This window comes from Lithobates pipiens, unplaced genomic scaffold, assembly GCF_037356315.1.
Source record: "Lithobates pipiens isolate NorthernLeopardFrog02 unplaced genomic scaffold, aLitPip1_a1.2 Scaffold_13, whole genome shotgun sequence".
NCBI classification, from domain to species: Eukaryota; Metazoa; Chordata; class Amphibia; order Anura; family Ranidae; genus Lithobates; species Lithobates pipiens.
The window spans coordinates 142,242,457-142,261,151 of NW_027507718.1; the positions used below are offsets into that span (position 1 = coordinate 142,242,457).

Sequence of the window (18,695 nt, forward strand, 5' to 3'; positions counted from 1 at the left end):
CTGTTAGGGGTAGCAGTGACATCTAGGGCTGCCACCTCTGAGCTTGCACCCCCCCCCCCCCCCACACACACACACACACACCAACTCTGTTAGGGTGCTCAAACCCAGGGCTGGCCTTCCTTTTCGGTGAGCCCCTGCCTCTCCCTCTAACTACATTAACCCACCATCCCATCTGATAATCCCGACTTGCCCCTCCACCCTCCCCATTAACCCTACTAGCCATCTGCCAGCATCTCCTGCAAGCAGACTTTTTCTAACATCCTGCAAGTGCACCGATCCAGTGTGAAAGCACTCAGGCTTTCACGCTACGGAGGCGTTTTTTAGGTGCTATATTTAGTGCTAAAATGCCTTCGGTGGGAAAGGTGTCTTAATGAGAGCTTCTAGAAGGGCAACCTGCTCACATCTGTCACAGCGGTATCCATCTCGGAGCTGTTGCTCCATTGTTGTATACATGCGGCACACTGTGCACGGCCCAAAACCTTCAATCTTGCTAGCACACATTATCCCAGTTACAATAATATTATTACTATTATTTTTTATCCCCGATCAGCAGTTGCTGATAACTATAATCTAATACCGGAAAGTCCCCGTTGTTAGAATACAATGTCTAAGTGGCCATTTAGACCACAGACAAAAAATTATCCATCTATGGCCAGCGTTACTGTACTTTTTTTTAAATATAAAACTCTCATTATAGAGCCGCCAATGGCTAGATTAAAAACTCCCTTCCCTGCCACAACAGAAATTATATGGAGACATTTTCAGGAAGAACTTGAATGTCAAAAATATACAAGTCACTGGGGGATTTAAACTATCATTATGCATCAACATGTAAAGAATTCCCTATCAGGGTACTAACAGTTTATTGAAAACTTCTTGCAGTAGGCTCCACACCCAAATGCACTTCTCTAAACTGGGTTTCTCATAAAATATGAATAAATGAGAAAAAACTCACAAATATAACCATGATGACAAAGGCAGCAAGATATGAAGTTCGAGCCATCCACATACTGACAAATCGATAATGTTCTCCCGACACCACATTTCTTAGGAAACCTAAAACAAAATACATAATTTAAAAAAAATGTCTACAAGCCAATGCACAGCGATATGAATGGCCCACAAATCTGCAATACACACCTTTGTTCTCCTCGTTTTCTGCCAAGGCTTTCACACTTGACATAAGAATATCATCATACCCAAGAAATTCGTCTAGCAGAAAACGACTAAACCTGTCTCCAAAGCACAAGTCTCGTGTTGGGTCTGTGAAGAACAATTAGAATTAGTTGAAAGCAAAAAAGGTTCACAATGTGTTGGTTGGCAGCCTATATATAGCCCTAGAGCTGCACGATTAACCACTTAAGCCCTGGACCAATTTACAGCCAAAAAGGACCAGGCCCCTTTTTGCGATTCGGCACTGTGTCGCTTTAACTGACAATTGCGCAGTCGTGCGACGTGGCTCCCAAACAAAATTGGCGTCTTTTTTTCCCCCACAAATAGAGCTTTCTTTTGGTGGCATTTGATCACCTCTGCGTTTTTTTTTTTTTGCGCTATAAACAAAAAATAGAGCGACCATTTTGAAAAAAAAAAAAAAAAAACAATATTTTTTACTTTTTGCTATAATAAATATCCCCAAAAATATATATATATAAAAAAAATGTTTTTTTCCTCAATTTAGGCCCATACGTATTCTTCTACATATTTTTGGTAAAAATCTCAATTAGCGATTGGTTTGCGCAAAAGTTATAGCGTTTACAAAATAGGGGATAGTTTTATACATTTTTTTATTTATTTTTTACTAGTAATGGGGGCGATTTTTATTGTGACTGCGACATTATGGCGGACACATCAGACATTTGTGACACATTTTTGGGACCAGTCATTTATACAGCAGTTATTTAAATGCACCGATTTCTGTGTAAATGACACTGGCAGTGAAGGAGTTTACCACTAGGGGGCGGGGAGGGGTTATGCGTGACGTGTGTGTTTTTTTTACTGTAGGGGGCGTGGCCTGGCATGTGACGTCACTGATCGTCTTTCCCTATAACAGGGAACAGACAATTGGTGACAGCCACAGTAGGAAGCACGTGGAGAGGTTTGTTTACACAGACCTCTCCTCATTCTTCAGCTCTGTGACGGGTCGCGGCCACGGAGCTCAGGACCAGGTCGCGAGCGCGGCGCTGGCGGCGTGCTCCCGACCCACGGCTGGGCACTTAAAGAGCCACGTACAGGTACATGATTGTGCCCAGCCATGCCATTCTGCCGATGTATATATGTGCAGGAGGTGGTCCTTAAGCGGTTCATCGCTTAAAAAAAATTAAAAATTGTGATCTTGATTCACCCCACCTCACAATCTTAATCGGTTATTTCCACGATTCTATGTAAACAGTGCAGAGCCTTCTCCGCTCTGAGCTGTCAAAAGGGAAAAAAAAAAAAAAAATCAGCGGCAAACGTTTATAAACAGCGCTGAGGTAAAGAGAAAATGTATCTCTTGGTTCTTTTTTTTTTTTTTTTTTTTTAAACAAAAGTTTTTATTGAGGTATAACAAACAAAAATGTACAGGCACCAAGAGTACAATAAGTACAATTGCGAGGTAAGGTACAACAGCTTATAAGTACATCTCTCAAATGTCTTTGTATTCATTTTATAATTATTTTTCCTTTTTTATCCCCTTACTTCTTCCACCCCCTCCCCCTCCTTATGCTAACTGACTTTATGTACACATACATACACACACATATACATACACACATATATATATATATAATAAAAAACAGGCAAGAAGCGTATACATATTATTACATATATCCTACGTGTCACTGATATCAGAAGGGTGTACAGTGAGTAAAGTATAGAAATTTCAAAACCGGAGTCTCGAGTAACAGCGTATGTAAAAGAGGACAAGAGTAGGTATAGGGTGATAACCGGTGCCAGCCATATGGGTCTTCCTGACCACTGTCTATACTCCCAGTGAGGGGCAAACTACTCATCTGGCAACATATATTCAAGGTTCCTTACATGCAGGTGTTGGGGTCTCGTAACCAACGATCCCATATTTTGTCATACTTGGTCGGGCATTCTCTGTTAATATACATAACCTTTTTATATGGTAAATTATTATTGACCTCCACCTTCCACTCCCCCAGCCCAGGGGGTATGGGACGCATCCAATTTCGGGCAATAACTTTCCGCACTGAGAACAGCGTCTCATGCAAGAATGTCTTTGTGCATTTGTCTGTGGTATCTGGAAGCACTCCAAGTAGGCATTGTTTTGGGTCCAATGTGACCGGAGAGCCCATGTGATCATGTAGAAAGGTGACAACTTGCGCCCAGAGGCCTTGTATTTTGGGACACGACCATATTAAATGAAAGAATGTACCCACCTCCTTCCCACACATCTGACAGAGGGTAGATTGAGAGTTTCTATATCTGGCAACCCGCAGGGGGGTGAGATATGCCTGGTGGAAAATATAAATTTGAGTCAGTCTGTCATTAAGTTTGGGTGAGACAGCCTTATAGGATTCCAAAGACTCCTCCCATTCCACATCCTCCAGAGGGCCTATCACCCTTTCCCAATGAGGTTTGAGTTTGTATGCCAATTTGGTGGAGACTGGGATAGTAAGCATGTCATAGAAGGACGAGGATCAGAGCTCTTGATTATGGCCATAAGTGCATTAGGGGTAGACTGTGGTGCGGATTCCAAAAACTGAGCCCGCGCCGCATGTCTCATCTGTAGAAACCAAAAGAGCATGGATCTGGAAAGTGAAAATTCTGCGCTAAGCGTGGCAAAAGTTTTAAAGGTTCCGTCGACAAACAATTGGTGCATATAGAGAATACCATATGTCTGTATCGGGAAGTCTTAGAAATTCCGACAAAGTTTTACTGTACCACAATGGAGTATATTCATGATAGAGTGGTATCCCTAGCTTGGCGGAAGCTAAGTCCCAAATGCGTCTGTAATGGTATAGCAAGGTCTGTCTGTTGTCCCCCTGACCCGCACCGCTAGAGCCCATCGCCAGCGCATAAATTGAGTCTCCAGTACGTCGAGCCCATCTCGGGCAGAGCAGTTGGAGAAACCGCTCCCCGTCAGTCTTGTCAATATGATACAGTTGGGATAATTGTGATGCGATATAATAGAGATCAAAATCGGGAAGGGCAGTGCCCCCTAGGTCCGTGGGGCTTTTAAGCGCCTGCCAAGCTAATTTGTGTCTGTTGGTTCCCCACACAAAAGGGTTTGAGCAGGGCCTCAAGGGACTTAAAATGCTTCAGGGCTAAGTACACCGGGGAGTGCCAGAGGATAGAGTATCTTGGGTAAAAGGACCATTTTAATAAGATTTATCCGACCCCAAATCCCCAGCGGCAGACGGGCCCAGGCCCGCAGTTTGGACTGAATGTGGGAAATTAGAGGGCTTAAATTTAAATGTGTATAGTCCGCCGGCGATCTGGAGACACACACCCCCAGATACTTAATGACACTGACTCGTCGTAATGGCAGACTGTCCTGAAATTCAGTCGGTGGGAAGCTGTCAAGTGGAAGAATTTGGGACTTCCCCCAATTAATTTTTAACCCAGAAAAGGTCCCAAATCTCTCGATTGTCTGGAGAGCCGCCTGCAGAGAGGGGCCCGAGTCCGCCAGGTATAGCAGTGTGTCGTCAGCATACATGCTGATCTTTTCGGTCAGGGCGCCATGGCTCAGTCCCCTGATCTCTGGGTTAGCTCGGATGGATATGGCCAAGGGTTCCGCGGCCAGGGCGTATAATAGTGGTGAAAGAGGGCAGCCTTGTCTCGTGCCTCTGCTGAGGTCAAACATTCAAGACGGCCATCCATTGGCCACCACCCGGGCCGTGGGCGCCTGATACAGCAGTTGAACCCACTTAATGAAACGTGGTCCAAAGCCATAGCCCTCCAAGCAGCTCCAGAGATAACTCCATTCCACCGAGTCGAACGCCTTTGCCGTGTCCAGTGTCACCACCACCCGTGACCCAACTTCTGTGTGCGCAGCCTGGAGGTTAATATACAGTTTGCGTAGATTAAAGGATGTGTTGCAGCCTGGCATAAAGCCTGCTTGATCTGCATGTATGAGGGACAGAATGACTTGGTTCAATCGAAGGGACAGTACTTTAGCTAGTATTTTTATATCTACTTGCAGTAGAGAAATAGGACGATAGGATTCGGGGTAACCCGGGTCCTTCCCCGGTTTGGGGATGAGGACTATTGTCGCTTCCCGCATGGAGGGGGGCAGGGTGAAGGTATCAAATAGGTGATTGAATAGTGCAAGCAGTTTGGGAGTTAGTAATTCTCTAAATTGGGAGTAAAATTCAACAGGGAGTCCATCAGATCCAGGGGATTTGGATCTAGCAAAGCTGGAGATCGCGGCGTCTATTTCTTCCGTGGTAAGGGGTGCCTCAAGTGAATCTTTTTGTTCTTTCGTCAACTGGGGGAAGGTAATGCTGTGAAGGAAAGTGGTCCGTACGTCTGTCAGGTCTGTCACGGTTTTATATAGATCCGCAAAAAACTCTGAACTGAGAGGCAACACTGCATGGGTCCGTGATCTGACTCCCCCCCGGGCCATGTAGGGTAATGACAACTGGGGGCTTGTCTTCGCTATGCACTAGGTAAGCAAGGAGCTTGCCTGCCTTTTCACCATATTCAAAGAGTTTCTGCTTAGTAAAGAAGAGCTTTTGATGAGCTTTCGTATACTGGAGTTGAGTCACCACTCTAGTCTGCATTTTAAGCTGGGCCGCTGTCGCTGGGGTGGGATTGGCTGCGTATTCCCGTTCAGTGGAGACAAGCTCCGCTATTGCCCTGTCGAACACTCCAGCGGAATCTGTTTTGATTTTGTTTATGTGTGAGATCAGGGTAGTACGGGCGTACATTTTAAATGAATCCCATATTGCAGCAACAGATGCTGTGTGGTCATTTTCCAAGAAGTATTGCTTCCATTGGGTGATGAGCCCATTATCCTCTGGAAGCAGTGAGAGCCAGAACGGGTTCAATCGCCATGGCCTTGGTGGTTTATCAATAGGGATGCTAAGGGTGGTTCAGTACGGACTGTGGTCGGATAGTAACCTGGGGCAAAACTCTGTTTCCAGGATCCGTGGAGCTAGGGTGTGGGATACAAGAATGAAATCTATGCGGGACATAGAGTTGTGAGTAGGAGAGAAACAGGAATAGGCTCGAGTGTACGGGAAGTTGTGCCTCCATGTGTCTACAAGGTGAAAGGTGGAGATGAGTTTAGAGAATTTAGTCGTATCAGCACTGGCTACTGTTGCCTGCGACGTCTGTAATCTATCCAAGGCCGGACATAGTGTTGTGTTAAAGTCGCCTAACCAGATCGCTGGTATCCTGGGGTTACGGGACATGAAGGTAAAGCCATCTAGGAGCACTGTTACACTAAAGGGAGGAGGTATGTAGAAAGCCATGAGAAGGAACGGTTCACCGTAGAGCTTAGCATGAAGAAATACATACCGACCGTGGGGATCAGTTAGGAGTTCACAGAGTTCAAAATGTACCGATTTGGCTATCAATAATGAGACACCCCTAGCATGAGTCGTATAGGTGGAGTGGTACGCCCACCCAACCCAGGGGCGGCGAAGAGCCATTTGGAGTCTGCCCTCAACATGTGTCTTGACCAGCACCACTACGTCAGCACATTGTTTTTTGAGGAATGCCAGGGCGGCCGAGCGCTTAATTTTCTTGCGCAATCTCTTGGTTCTTTTAGATCAAAAAGGGATTAACTTCGGTCTGAAAATGAGGGCAGTTTCACCACGTAACCACTTCACCCCCGGAAGGATTTACCCCCTTCCTGACCAGAGAACTATTTACGATTCGGCACTGCGTCGCTTTAACTGACAATTGCGCGGTCGTGCGACGTGGCTCCCAAACAAAATTGACATTTTTTCCTCCACAAATAGAGCTTTCTTTTGGTGGTATTTGATCTCCTCTGCGTTTTTTATATTTTGCACTATAAACAAAAGCGAGAATTTTGAAAAAAAAAAAAAATTTTTTTACTTTTTGCCAGAATAAAATATCCCTCAAAAATATATATATAAAAAAAAATTTTGCCCTCAGTTTAGGCCGATACGTATTCTACATTTTTTCGTTTTTTTTTTTTTTTACCAAAAACGCAATAAGCATTTTTATTTATTTTTTACTAGTAATGTCTGCATTAATCCAGCGATCAATGCTATAAAATTGCATTTATTACTGTAAACATTTCACTGGCAGTGAAGGAGTTAACCACTAGGGGGCGGGGAGGGGTTAAGTGTGTCCTGGGGGATGGGCTGTGTGTGACGCGACCGTGTCCTGTCACTAGGCAGAATGGGGGGGGGGGAGATGCTGTTTACATCGGTATCTCCCTGTTATTTAGCTCCGCGACACGATTGCGCGTATCCCCGCAGCGATTGTGCCCGCGGGACCCAGGGACTCTGTCACAGAGCTTGCGCGTGCACGGCGGGAATTTCAAAGTAACGCATGGGTACGTTACTTTGCCCACCCATGCCATTCTGCCGACGTATAAAAAAAATAAAAAAAGTCTCTGGTTCGAATCCCAACCACAATAGTACCTGCCTGGAGTTTGCATGTTCTGTCTGGGCTTGCATGGGTTTCCTCCGGGTACTCCGGTTTCCTTCCACAGGCCAAAGACATGCTGGTAGGTTAATTGGCTTCTGTCCAAAATTGGCCCTAGTATATGAATGGGGACCTTGGATTGTGGGCTCCTTGAGGGTAGGGACCAACGTGAGTGTGCAATGTACAGGGATAGGGACAACTGTAGACATGCACTCAGGTTGAACTGGATGGACTGGTGTCTTTATTCAACCTTACTATGCAAGATGACATTACATTATAGGCCTTAGTAAAATAAATACACAACTATTTGTGCAGGTACCTTTCCTCCAATTACATCACCCCTAGAGTCCACACCAAATCTCTTTGTAAAAGCACGAAAATGCCAGACCTACTTACTATGCAAAATAAGTAGCTAGGAAAAAAAACAAACAAAAAGAAAAACAAACACACACCCCTTTTCCAACTCAACCTACATACAGTAGCAGATCGCTTAGTACAGAAGCAAGGTTTGCACATTACAACTTATTGTTCACTTTCATTAACAGTAGAACCATTTTAGAAAATGTATTACTATAAAATGATGATAAGCAGAAGCTACATGTCAAATTAAAAAAAACGATCAAAAACAGCGCATCAAAGGGACTAGTAGATTGATGTGAAAGACTTTAAAATGTAATTTATTAAATGTAAACAATGAACACAGACATCTGATCCCTGCAGGATCTAAAACACATAAAAAACACCAATCATAAAACGGACAGATGTTTGATAATGAAAAGCTCCTCAGATCTCTCAATTAAAACTTTGGAAAGGTGAAAACCAAAGACCAATGTGTACAGCTATCGAATGCCTAATGAATGCAATCAATCATCTGAAAGAACCCAGAGCGTTGTATGAAAAGTCAGTGTAAACGAATGGAACAACGTTCCTAGGGACACTCACTTCATAGGTGTTCAATGGGCTGCAGAGCTGATGAATCCAGTCTGATGACCGAGGGGGAGGTGTTTATTTCAGCTCCATCTGAAGCGTTCGGCTTAGAGGCAGAGGTGTAGTGCTGCACACTGGGTGGTAAGCGACAAAGTGACAAAGCGCAGGAGCGCGAAACATGTAAGCAGGAGAGTCGGCATAGCAACCTTCCCCTTCACAGCCTTCCACGTGACAAGCCTCTCATGTGATCCACAGCCGCTCGGACAAGCGGCGCTGCAAGCAGTGCAGCATTCTCTAAGCTGCCTATGTGTACAGCTGATATCATCTGGTGACTAAGCTTGATCCTTACCACCCAGCGTGCAGCACTACACCTCTGCCTCTAAGCCGAACGCTTCAGATGGAGCTGAAATAAACACCTCCCCCTCGGTCATCAGACTGGATTCATCAGCTCTGCAGCCCATTGAACACCTATGAAGTGAGTGTCCCTAGGAACGTTGTTCCATTCGTTTACACTGACTTTTCATACAACGCTCTGGGTTCTTTCAGATGATTGATTGCATTCATTAGGCATTCGATAGCTGTACACATTGGTCTTTGGTTTTCACCTTTCCAAAGTTTTAATTGAGAGATCTGAGGAGCTTTTCATTATCAAACATCTGTCCGTTTTATGATTGGTGTTTTTTATGTGTTTTAGATCCTGCAGGGATCAGATGTCTGTGTTCATTGTTTACATTTAATAAATGACATTTTAAAGTCTTTTTCACATCAATCTACTAGTCCCTTTGATGCGCTGTTTTTGATCGTTTTTTCTGCTGCATCCATTTTTTGCCAAGTCCATAATGGGTTAACAGCCGCACATTGAGACCATCTACAGGACATTTATTTAAATAAACGAACATCCCACGAGATAGCCAAGCGCTCTTAAAGAGTCCAGTCATTTGTGCGCCAACTTTATATTGTTTTGTTTTACGTTACATGTCAAATTAGAATATGCTGCAAATGTTTAAAAGAAGCATGGGATTTGAGATTTTTTTTAAAAAACATACTTGCCTAGCTGTATGCAGCATCGGTCCGATGTTGCATCTGCCCCCGTTGGCTCCAATACTGAGAACCGAGCAATCAAACACTGCCGATCGCTTGGTTCTCACAGCTCCATGAGCTGGTGACTGTCAGTCACTGGCTCTCCACCCCCCACGCTCACTGGACCACTGGGCTGTGGAAGGGGCACATGTGATCTGTTATGACCAGTAGTTTGTCAAATTCAGTTGAGAGAATAAGCAGCAACAGTTATCTATGGCATGCCTTTAATGTAACTATTTTTGGAAACCTTTAAATGGATGGGTTTAGTTCTGCTTTAAGGGATTTTGATTAGTCAAACACTGATAAGGTAAGATCATAGCCAGAAATCAGATGAAGGGCAAAACCTGCCAATAAGGAGGTAGAGAAAGGACTACCAATTCCTTATCCATTTGGGACTTTAAAGAGGAAGTTCAACCAGGGAAAGGTAAATGAAGTTTAAAAAGCAAAGTAATCCTTGTACAAGTCTAAATGCATCACTTCTACTTCCAATACAGTCTGTGCTTTTGTTCCTCTGCTACCTGCCTATAAGGTTGCTATGCATTTTGAAGGACACCATGCCCCAGATTGTGTTGATCACCCTTCTCCCTCCTATTCACGGCCCTTGACAGCTTAGGGTACACCGTACATGCTTTCACATTGTTCTCAGCAAAGTTGGTGTGTACCGACTGTTCTGGTGCTAAAGTATCCCATTGTATAGGTGCAAGAGAGATAGAGATCCAGCAGTGGTGTAAAGAGTGTTGATGGATGAAAACTAAATCAAAACCAACAAAAAAAGTGCTACAAAATATAGCTGTTTTTATTACAGCAGAACTGGAATAAAAATAAGAAAAATAAAAATAATACAGCCATCCTCCTAGGACACAAGTGAAAAACTGGTTTTACACCAAGAGTGTGATCTGTAACTTGCTACACCAAGACACTGTGTTTTGCTTATTCTAAGTCTACTTTTTACATACCAAGTGTCACCACCATAACAGGGATGTTGAGTCTTTGGCGTGTGCTTTGCGAGAGACGGAGAAATCCATATTCTAGTGAATATTCCACTATGTATTCTTCTTGTGGCCACACTAGGAAACACAATATAGGTAAATTATCTCTGAAATGAAAAGTTTGAGGGTAAAAGATGTCATGAACATAACATGGGGGATGCCACTGTTGACCTCACTTTATAAAAAATTGTAGTTGCTTGGTTGTCATGTTGACTCTTGCTTTGGGTCCCTAACCCAGAAGTAGTGTAAAAAGAATGACTTGACTTCTCAAACTCTCCTAATTTGCGCACAGGTCAGTGAAATCACTACTGAAAATAGAAAATACTATTACTAGTGGATCAGTACAACAGCCAGGTGGGTAGCATTTTAAAAGAAGGTTACCAATGGCAACTTCCAGTTAACTTGGTGAATCACCTACTTGGACCAAAACAAACATGCAGAAAATCACATCTGAAAAGCCTTAATTCCTGTTCTGAATATCTGATCCAGGGCAACGACACTAGTAGTAGTGAAGCCAGAGTTAGAATTACAGACCCAGAACTTGCACATGAGGCAGTCCAACTGCAGGGCATCCCTCCCGGCTTTTTAGTGCTCCTGGGAGCATCCAACCTCACTCCAGGCAGCCTGTCAAAGTCTTCTTTGGATGATATACAGCAGGTGTCTCAAACTGGTGGCCCTCCAGCTGTTGGAAAACTACAAGTCCCATCATGCCTCAGCCTGTAGGAGTCATGCTTGTATCTGTCAGCCTTGCAATGCCTCATGGGACTTGTAGTTTAGCAACAGCTGGAGGGCCACCAGTTTGAGACCTCTGATATACAGTATCTTACAAAAGTGAGTTTTCCCATTTCCCAAAAGACAACCTCTGGATACGACGCTGGGCACCTGCACTCAACTTCTTTGGTCAACCATGGTGAGGCCTGTTCTGAGTGGAACCTGTTATATTAAAACGCTGCATGGTCTTGGCCCCCATCCTGGAGCTCAGTTTCAGGCCCTTGCCAATCTTTATAGCCTAGGCCAGTGAAGGCGAACCTTGGCACGACAGATGTTTTGGAACTACATTTCCCATAATGCTCAACTACACTGCAAAATGCATGAGCATCATGGGAAATGTAGTTCCAAAACTCTGGGGTGCCAAGGTCAGCCATCACTGGCCTATGCCATCTTTATGTAGAGAAACAAATCTTTTTTTCAGATCCTCAGAGAATTCTTTGCCATGTTGAACTTCTAGGGACCAGTAATGAGAGAGCGAGAGCTATAACACCAATTCACACCTAAGACCTTGTAACACTAACGATTCACATGACACTGGGGGGGGGGGGGGGGGGGGGGTGGAGTGGTAATTACATAATAAAAATAATTACTCAGCTCATCTAGTCACTATAGGCTGAAGCCTTGGAGTTAAATATATTATCCAACCTTTTTCCCCAACCAGTGTCTTTTTATAGTTTCATGCAGTAAATTAGAAAAGGGGAGGGGTATGAATAAGTGAATCTTGCTTTGCTTTAAATGTGTTTTATTTTACTTTAATCTACACTGTTGTGATATAACCAAGATACATAAAAGAAAAATTCCGAAAAACAATACGCTTGGTTTTCTTTTATTATGCATTTGTGAATATGACTTCAGAATTTCCCATTTTTTTGTCTTCACCACCTTGTTCTCTCATTACTTCTTCCAAGAAGTTTTGATGCAAAAAAGCCACCATACATTAAATAGTCTGTATCCAGCATTTCCAGAGATACTTACCTTTACTGGCAGCATCACTAAATGACAGGGCCTGGCTCTGATTGTCATTAATCTGCGTCACACTTTCAAGTGATGGTTTTAAGAACACTTTTGGTTCAATGTCAAGTTGAAACTGAAAAATAGACACATTAAATATAAAAACAATTGAAGAATAGTGATATTTTAAAGGCTGCTTCAATGCGATTAAAAGACAATCTTTAGACAACCCTAGCATTTTTTTTCTCTTTTAGGTGTGTCCCATTTGAGGTCACTTTCTTTTTATATAGACTTTTATTTTTATTTTTTAAATGCGCTGCAATATAATGGCATGAACTATGCCCATAGGATAAGCCAAGACAGATTTTTTTACTGTCTATGCAGTGGAAATGCAGTTCAAAATGCATCCAAATACTGCTGGTGTTGAGTGGGCCCTTGGTAGTTAGTGTATACATAATCAGCAAGACTTGCACCAGCAAACCATTATAAAACCCTGTACAGTCTACAAAGAACATACACTACTTCCCAAAAAAAAAAAATGGGACGCCTGCTTTTTACACACATGAACTTTAATGGCATCCCAGTCTTAGTCCGTAGGGTTCAATATTGAGTTGGCCCACCCTTTACAGCTATAACTCTACTGGGAAGGTTGACCACAAGGTTTAGGGGTTTATGGGAACGTTTTACCATTCTTCCAGAAGTGCATTTATGAGGTATCCGCTCTAATTCATAGCAAAGGCGTTCTATCGTGTTGAGGTCAGGACTCTGTGCAGCCCAGTCAAGTTCCTTCACCCCAAACTCGCTCATCCAGGTCTTTATAGACCTTGCTTCGTGCACAGTCATGCTGGAACAGGAAGGGGCCATCCCCAAACTGTTCCCACAAAGTTGGGAGCATGAAATTGTCCAAAATGTCTTGGTATGCTGACGTCTTAAAGCGGGAGTACCGCAATTTTTTATTTTTTTTTGTTAAAGTCGGCAGCTACAAATACTGCAGCTGCTGACTTTTAAAATAAGGACACTCACCTGTCCCAGGGTGCAGCGATGTTGGCACCTGAGGGCGAACCGTCTCTCGGTCCTCAGTTGCTGCCGCCGCCATCTTCGGTGAGGTTATCAGGAAATTAAGCCTCGCGGCTTCACTTCCCGGTTCCCTACTGAGCATGTGTGAGTCACGCTGTACAATCAGAATGGTCCCTGCTGTCTCTGGGACCCGTGTGTGTCCCAGCAGACAGCACGGTGGGACGGAAAGAGGCGTAGACTCCCACGGGAAGTCTATGCCTGGAAATGGGTGCAAATACCTGTCTTAGGACAGGTGTCTGCACCCCCTCCCCTCGTAGGTGCCAAATGCAACACCGGGGGGCTTAGAAAAAGCAGAGGTTCAATTTTCGTGTGAACTTCTGCTTTAAAAATTCCCTTCACTGGAACCAAGACTGGAAAAAGGGGATCCCCTAGTGATGGGCTTTAGAGCACATACAATAAACTAAAATAGAAAATGTATTCATTGGATTGATATAAAATCATATCATAGAAAAAAAAATTATATATATATATATATATATATATATATATATATATATATATATATATATATATATATATATATATATATATATATATATATATATATATATATATATATATATGAACAACATAGTAATCAACAAAACATGGTACAAATAGCTAATAAGCTTATCACCCATACAAAATACAATTGGCTATAGAGCTTGTCACCCGCGTGTTACGCGTTTGAACGATGGGAGTCTCCTTCCTCAAGGGTAGATATATAGCATAGAGCGCAATTATATCAGAATACAGTGTTGTACAGGTGTAGCATTGTGTTTATTTAAGAACAGAGCAGGTCATGCAATGTAGATGGCTTCCCAAATTTTCAAAGGTTCCCACAGATATACAATATTAAATATGGTACTGGGGTGTAGGTTTTTACTGCCAGTAGGTAGGGGGATCCTTAGTGTCCCCGAAAGAGGTCCACCGGGTGCATCTGAAAAACACTGGGGCAGAAAAGCACCCAGCCCTGAAGTGGTGATGCAGGTAAAATAAATGGATTGATGTAAATTCCAAATCTGCAAAATATAATGAAGGCTTATATAAGGGATTGGAGAGGGAGATCAGACTTTCTGTTCGGCATTCAACAGACAAAGCTGGAACTAAGCGGCCAAGTCCAAACTCTGAAAAACAACCCCACACCATAATCCCCCCTCCACCAAAAGATTTGGACCAGCATACAAAGAAAGGTCCATAAAGACATGGATAAGAGAGTATGAGGGTGGAGGGACTTGATTGACCTGCACAGAGTCCTGGCCGCATCCCAATAGAATACATTTGGGATGAATTTGAGCGAAGACTGCGAGTCAGGCCTTCTCATCCAACATCAGTGCCTGACCTTACAAGTGCGCTTCTGGAAGAATGGTTAACAATTCCCATGGGCACACTAATAAACCTTGTGGAAAGCCTTTCCAGAAGCTGTTCTATCTGCAAAGGGTGGGCCATACCAACACTGAACCCTACGAACGGGATGCCATTAAAGTGCATATAAAAAGGCAGGTGTCCCAATACTTTTGGTAATATAGTGTACGCTGTTGGGATACATGGAATGCCAAACTGTTTCAGCAGCACCATATTTATGCACCTTCTCCAACTACATCGCTATAGCAACCTAAACATATAAACTAATTGAGCTGAAATACTTTGATAGAAGGAATACATTTGGTTAATATGTAATTTTTTATGGTTTATATTACTTTATATCTTATATACACACACACACACACAGTCTTTGTCCAGCACCTGGCAAAGGATATCCACAGCACTGAAGGTTAGACGACGACAGCTAAACATTGCTTATAAGGCTTCCTTGGTCGCTAAATTAGGTTGCAAACTTCACTCTTTGATAAGGAATAAGTCACTACTAGGATGACCCATTGAGAAAGATGAGAGCAATGCCTTTGGTATACTTCTTCACTACTTTACTTAGATTTCTGCCTAGTATAGGTATACTTTTACCTTCTCTGTATGTTTTTGATGTACAATGCAAAGCATGATACTTCTTACATTTTGCTGAATACGCATATACTTTGTAACAATTGCCACAATTATAATGTCTAGAACTTTTCATTGCAATAAAGTTTGTTTTGGTACCAGGCGTAATCAGGTGCGAATGAGAGTCGGTTCACACAGGGGCAACCTGGGATCCAACTTCAGGTCGCTCCAAGGCATGCTGTTGAGAAAATCAATGGTAGTGAATGGAGCCATCTTAATGTACACTACAGCAGTCGCTCTGACTTCCGAACATTTTTACAGTAATCAGTGCATTTTTAATCGCACTGATTGCTGTATTAACACCAATGGTTCCAAAAATGTGTCAAAATTGTCCTACGTGTCCGCCATAATTGTCAGTGTCACGAGAAAAAAAATAAAAAATAAAAAAAACACACATTATTAAAATTGCCATAAAACTATCCCCTATCTTGCAGACGCTATAACTTTTGCGCAAACCAATCAATATAGGCTTATTAAGAGGTTTTTTTTTTATCAAAAATATGCAGAAGAATACAGATCGGCTTAAACCGAGGGAAGAAAAAAATTTTTTTTTATATATATTTTTTGGTGATATTTATAGCAAAAAGTAAAAAATTATGCTTTTTATTTTCAAAATTGTCTCTTTTTATAGCGCAAAAAATAAAAACCGCAGGTGTGATCAAATACCACCAAAAGAATTCTCTATTTGTAGGGGAAAAAGGATGCCAATTTAGTTTTTGAGCCACGTTGCACAACCGCGCAATTGTCAGTTAAAGCAGGTAGTGCCCAAACGTAAAAAGTGCTCTGGTCTTTGGCCAGCCAAATGGTCCGGGGCTTAAGTGGTTAACGAGCACCTGTCATTCCAGATCCATCCTGACAGTGCCTGTTAGCGGGCATCCACTCACCTGCTGTCACCACGTCCCTCACCTTGTTGTGTCACTGCCGCATCACCAGCCATCCCATTAAAGTGAATGGGACTGTCGGCAAGTCAGCAGCAGGTCAGAGGAGGAGCTGCTGCGGGACAGAGATGACCGTTGCTCTTTAAAAATTATGATTTAAATCAAGCCTTTTTCTAGTGATTAAATCATGATTCAAATCAAACCCACTCAGCACTAATCTAAGCTGAATCTTAATTTTGTGCTTATATGAAGGCTTTATGTAAACTAGAAAGCTGAAAACCGCTTTAGAAATGCTGGATGAAAAAAAAAAAAAAAAAAAAAATCTAAAATGTGTTTTTTCCGGCATTTAGCAGCGTTTAACCTAGTGCATAAGTTATGTTTAGTAGCTTCAGCGTTAAGGAGTGGGGCGCCCTAACAATTTGTTATCCCTGCTGACGACAGAATATAATCAAAATAGCAGGCATTGAAAAAAAATAAAATAATAAAAAGTGTGGGGGCCCTCTCCCAACCCATACCAGACACTTTGGTATAGATTGGGACCTCACGCAACAAAAGAAAACCCAGCAGGGATGAGTCATCGGTTGCAAGGATGCCAGCGGGTGATGGCTCTTAAAGAGGACGTAAACACTCTGATGCTTCTTCTCATTTAGTCCATTATAATAATAATTAATTATCAAACTATTGCCACTGTAATCCAGCCCAAATTGCATATTACTTACGGTTTAAAGAAACAAAAAAAAAAAACAAAAAAAAAAAAAAATACTTGTTTCCAGGGGTTAGGCAGCGCCATCTTAAAGCGGTTCTCCACCCTAAAGGGGAAGTTCCGCTAATCTGATCCCTCCCCCCCTCCAGTGCCACAATCGGCACCTTTCAGGGGGGAGGGGGTGCAGTTACCTGGATAATCCAGGTATCTGCACCCACTTCCGAGACAGACCGCCGCAGACCCCCCGCCCCCCCCCCCCCCCGTTGTGTTCTGGGAAACACACCGTTCCCAGGACACAGCGGGGACCAGAAGAGGCGCGCAGCGCGACTCGCGCATGCGTAGTAGGGAACCGGGCAGTGAAGCCGCAACGCTTCACTTCCCAATTCCCTGACAGAGGATGGCGGCGGGGGCAGCAGAGAGACGAGCGATCGCTCGTCATCTGCCGCCGACATCACTGGACCCTGGGACAGGTAAGTGTGATTTTATTAAAAGTCAGCAGCTGCAATATTAGTAGCTGCTGGCTTTTAATATTTTATTTTTTAGGTGCAGAACCGCTTTAAGTCCACAGTGGAGTGTATTTCCGCCCTTACATTGAGCACTTCCTGTACTGTTAACCAAGCCTCCTTCTCAATCCAACATTTCTATGGCAACCCTGCTTCCCTGCTCATAGCTGTCTTGTTTTATTTCATAGTATTTACTTGTGCCAATTATCTAGTGTTTGCCTGTGTCAGTCTTATCAGCTTCAGCTAATAAAGACTGCAGTAATGGGCAGGTTTACACTGCATGTGATCTCACATGGGGTGTAGGAGGAAGCTCTGAATGATTATGCAGCCTCCTGGGAGTTCAGTGTTGTGTGCCATAGGAAGTCCTGATAACAGACAGACAAGCACATAGTGTGCGCTGTAAATCAGGGGAGATCTGGGCATGCTCAGTGACGTCATTCAAGACCAAAAAGCATTACAATACTAAGCAAATAAGGAGATATCTACAGCAGTGTTCATTAAGGTTTTTTATGCTGGTTCACATGGGACAAAGTTGTGGGGGAGAGTTTATAACAACTTTAATTACAGCACAAAAACACTCCAAAAAAGGGGCAAAACAATCTGAACCCAGTTACAAACATAGCTCCAAAACTATTTTGAGTTTCAGGCAGCTTAGAGTGGAGATGTGAACCATCCCCAGAGAGAATAATTTTAATTTATTTTTTCCTCCGAGACTTTGAGCTACAAAACGCTCAGGTTTGAATGGGGCCCAAGTACTCAGGACAAATCATTTCCCAACTTCAATCACAGCCAATCAACAAACCCAAGACTCCTGGTGCAACTATATGTTAAAGTGGTGTTCCACAGAAAAAAAATAAAATCATTAAAATTCCTAAAGAAAATAAAAATAAATAAAAACATTTGGAATTTTTTTTTTTTTTTAACTCACCTCTAAATGCCTGTTGCTAGGGGGTCCCTCGTAGTCTGCCTCCTTCAGTGCCTGGGCTGGTGACATCACTTCCCCTCGGTACAGGAAGGGCTCAGCTCTGCCCCCTCCCTCCTGTCAGTCATCTGGGACACGCGACAGTTCCCAGATGACTGCGCAGCCAATCACTGCGAGCGGCGCCGCTCTCGCATGCGCAGTAGGTGCCTGGCTGTGAAGCCACAGCCAGGTGCCCACAGTTGCAATGCAGAGGGGGGGGGGGGTGAACGAGCAAGGCTTCGATCCCTCCACATCGCTGGACCCTGGGACAGGCAAGTGTCCGATTATTAAAAGGTCAGCAGCTGCAGT

General features: G+C 43.2%; 1 protein-coding gene across 2 annotated transcripts in view; it reads right to left on the reverse strand.

Moving 5' to 3' along the window:
• The window catches only part of TMEM259 (transmembrane protein 259), a 42,772-nt gene that overhangs the window by 11,554 nt on the left and 12,523 nt on the right, over window positions 1-18,695 (reverse strand). For both annotated transcript variants that reach the window (XM_077475658.1, XM_077475657.1), the window contains exons 4-7: window positions 12,312-12,423; window positions 10,533-10,643; window positions 1,141-1,263; window positions 956-1,056 (exon numbers count right to left, since the gene is read on the reverse strand). In XM_077475658.1, the coding sequence (XP_077331784.1) occupies window positions 956-1,056; window positions 1,141-1,263; window positions 10,533-10,643; window positions 12,312-12,423 (447 nt within the window). The remainder of the gene's footprint in view (window positions 1-955; window positions 1,057-1,140; window positions 1,264-10,532; window positions 10,644-12,311; window positions 12,424-18,695) is intronic.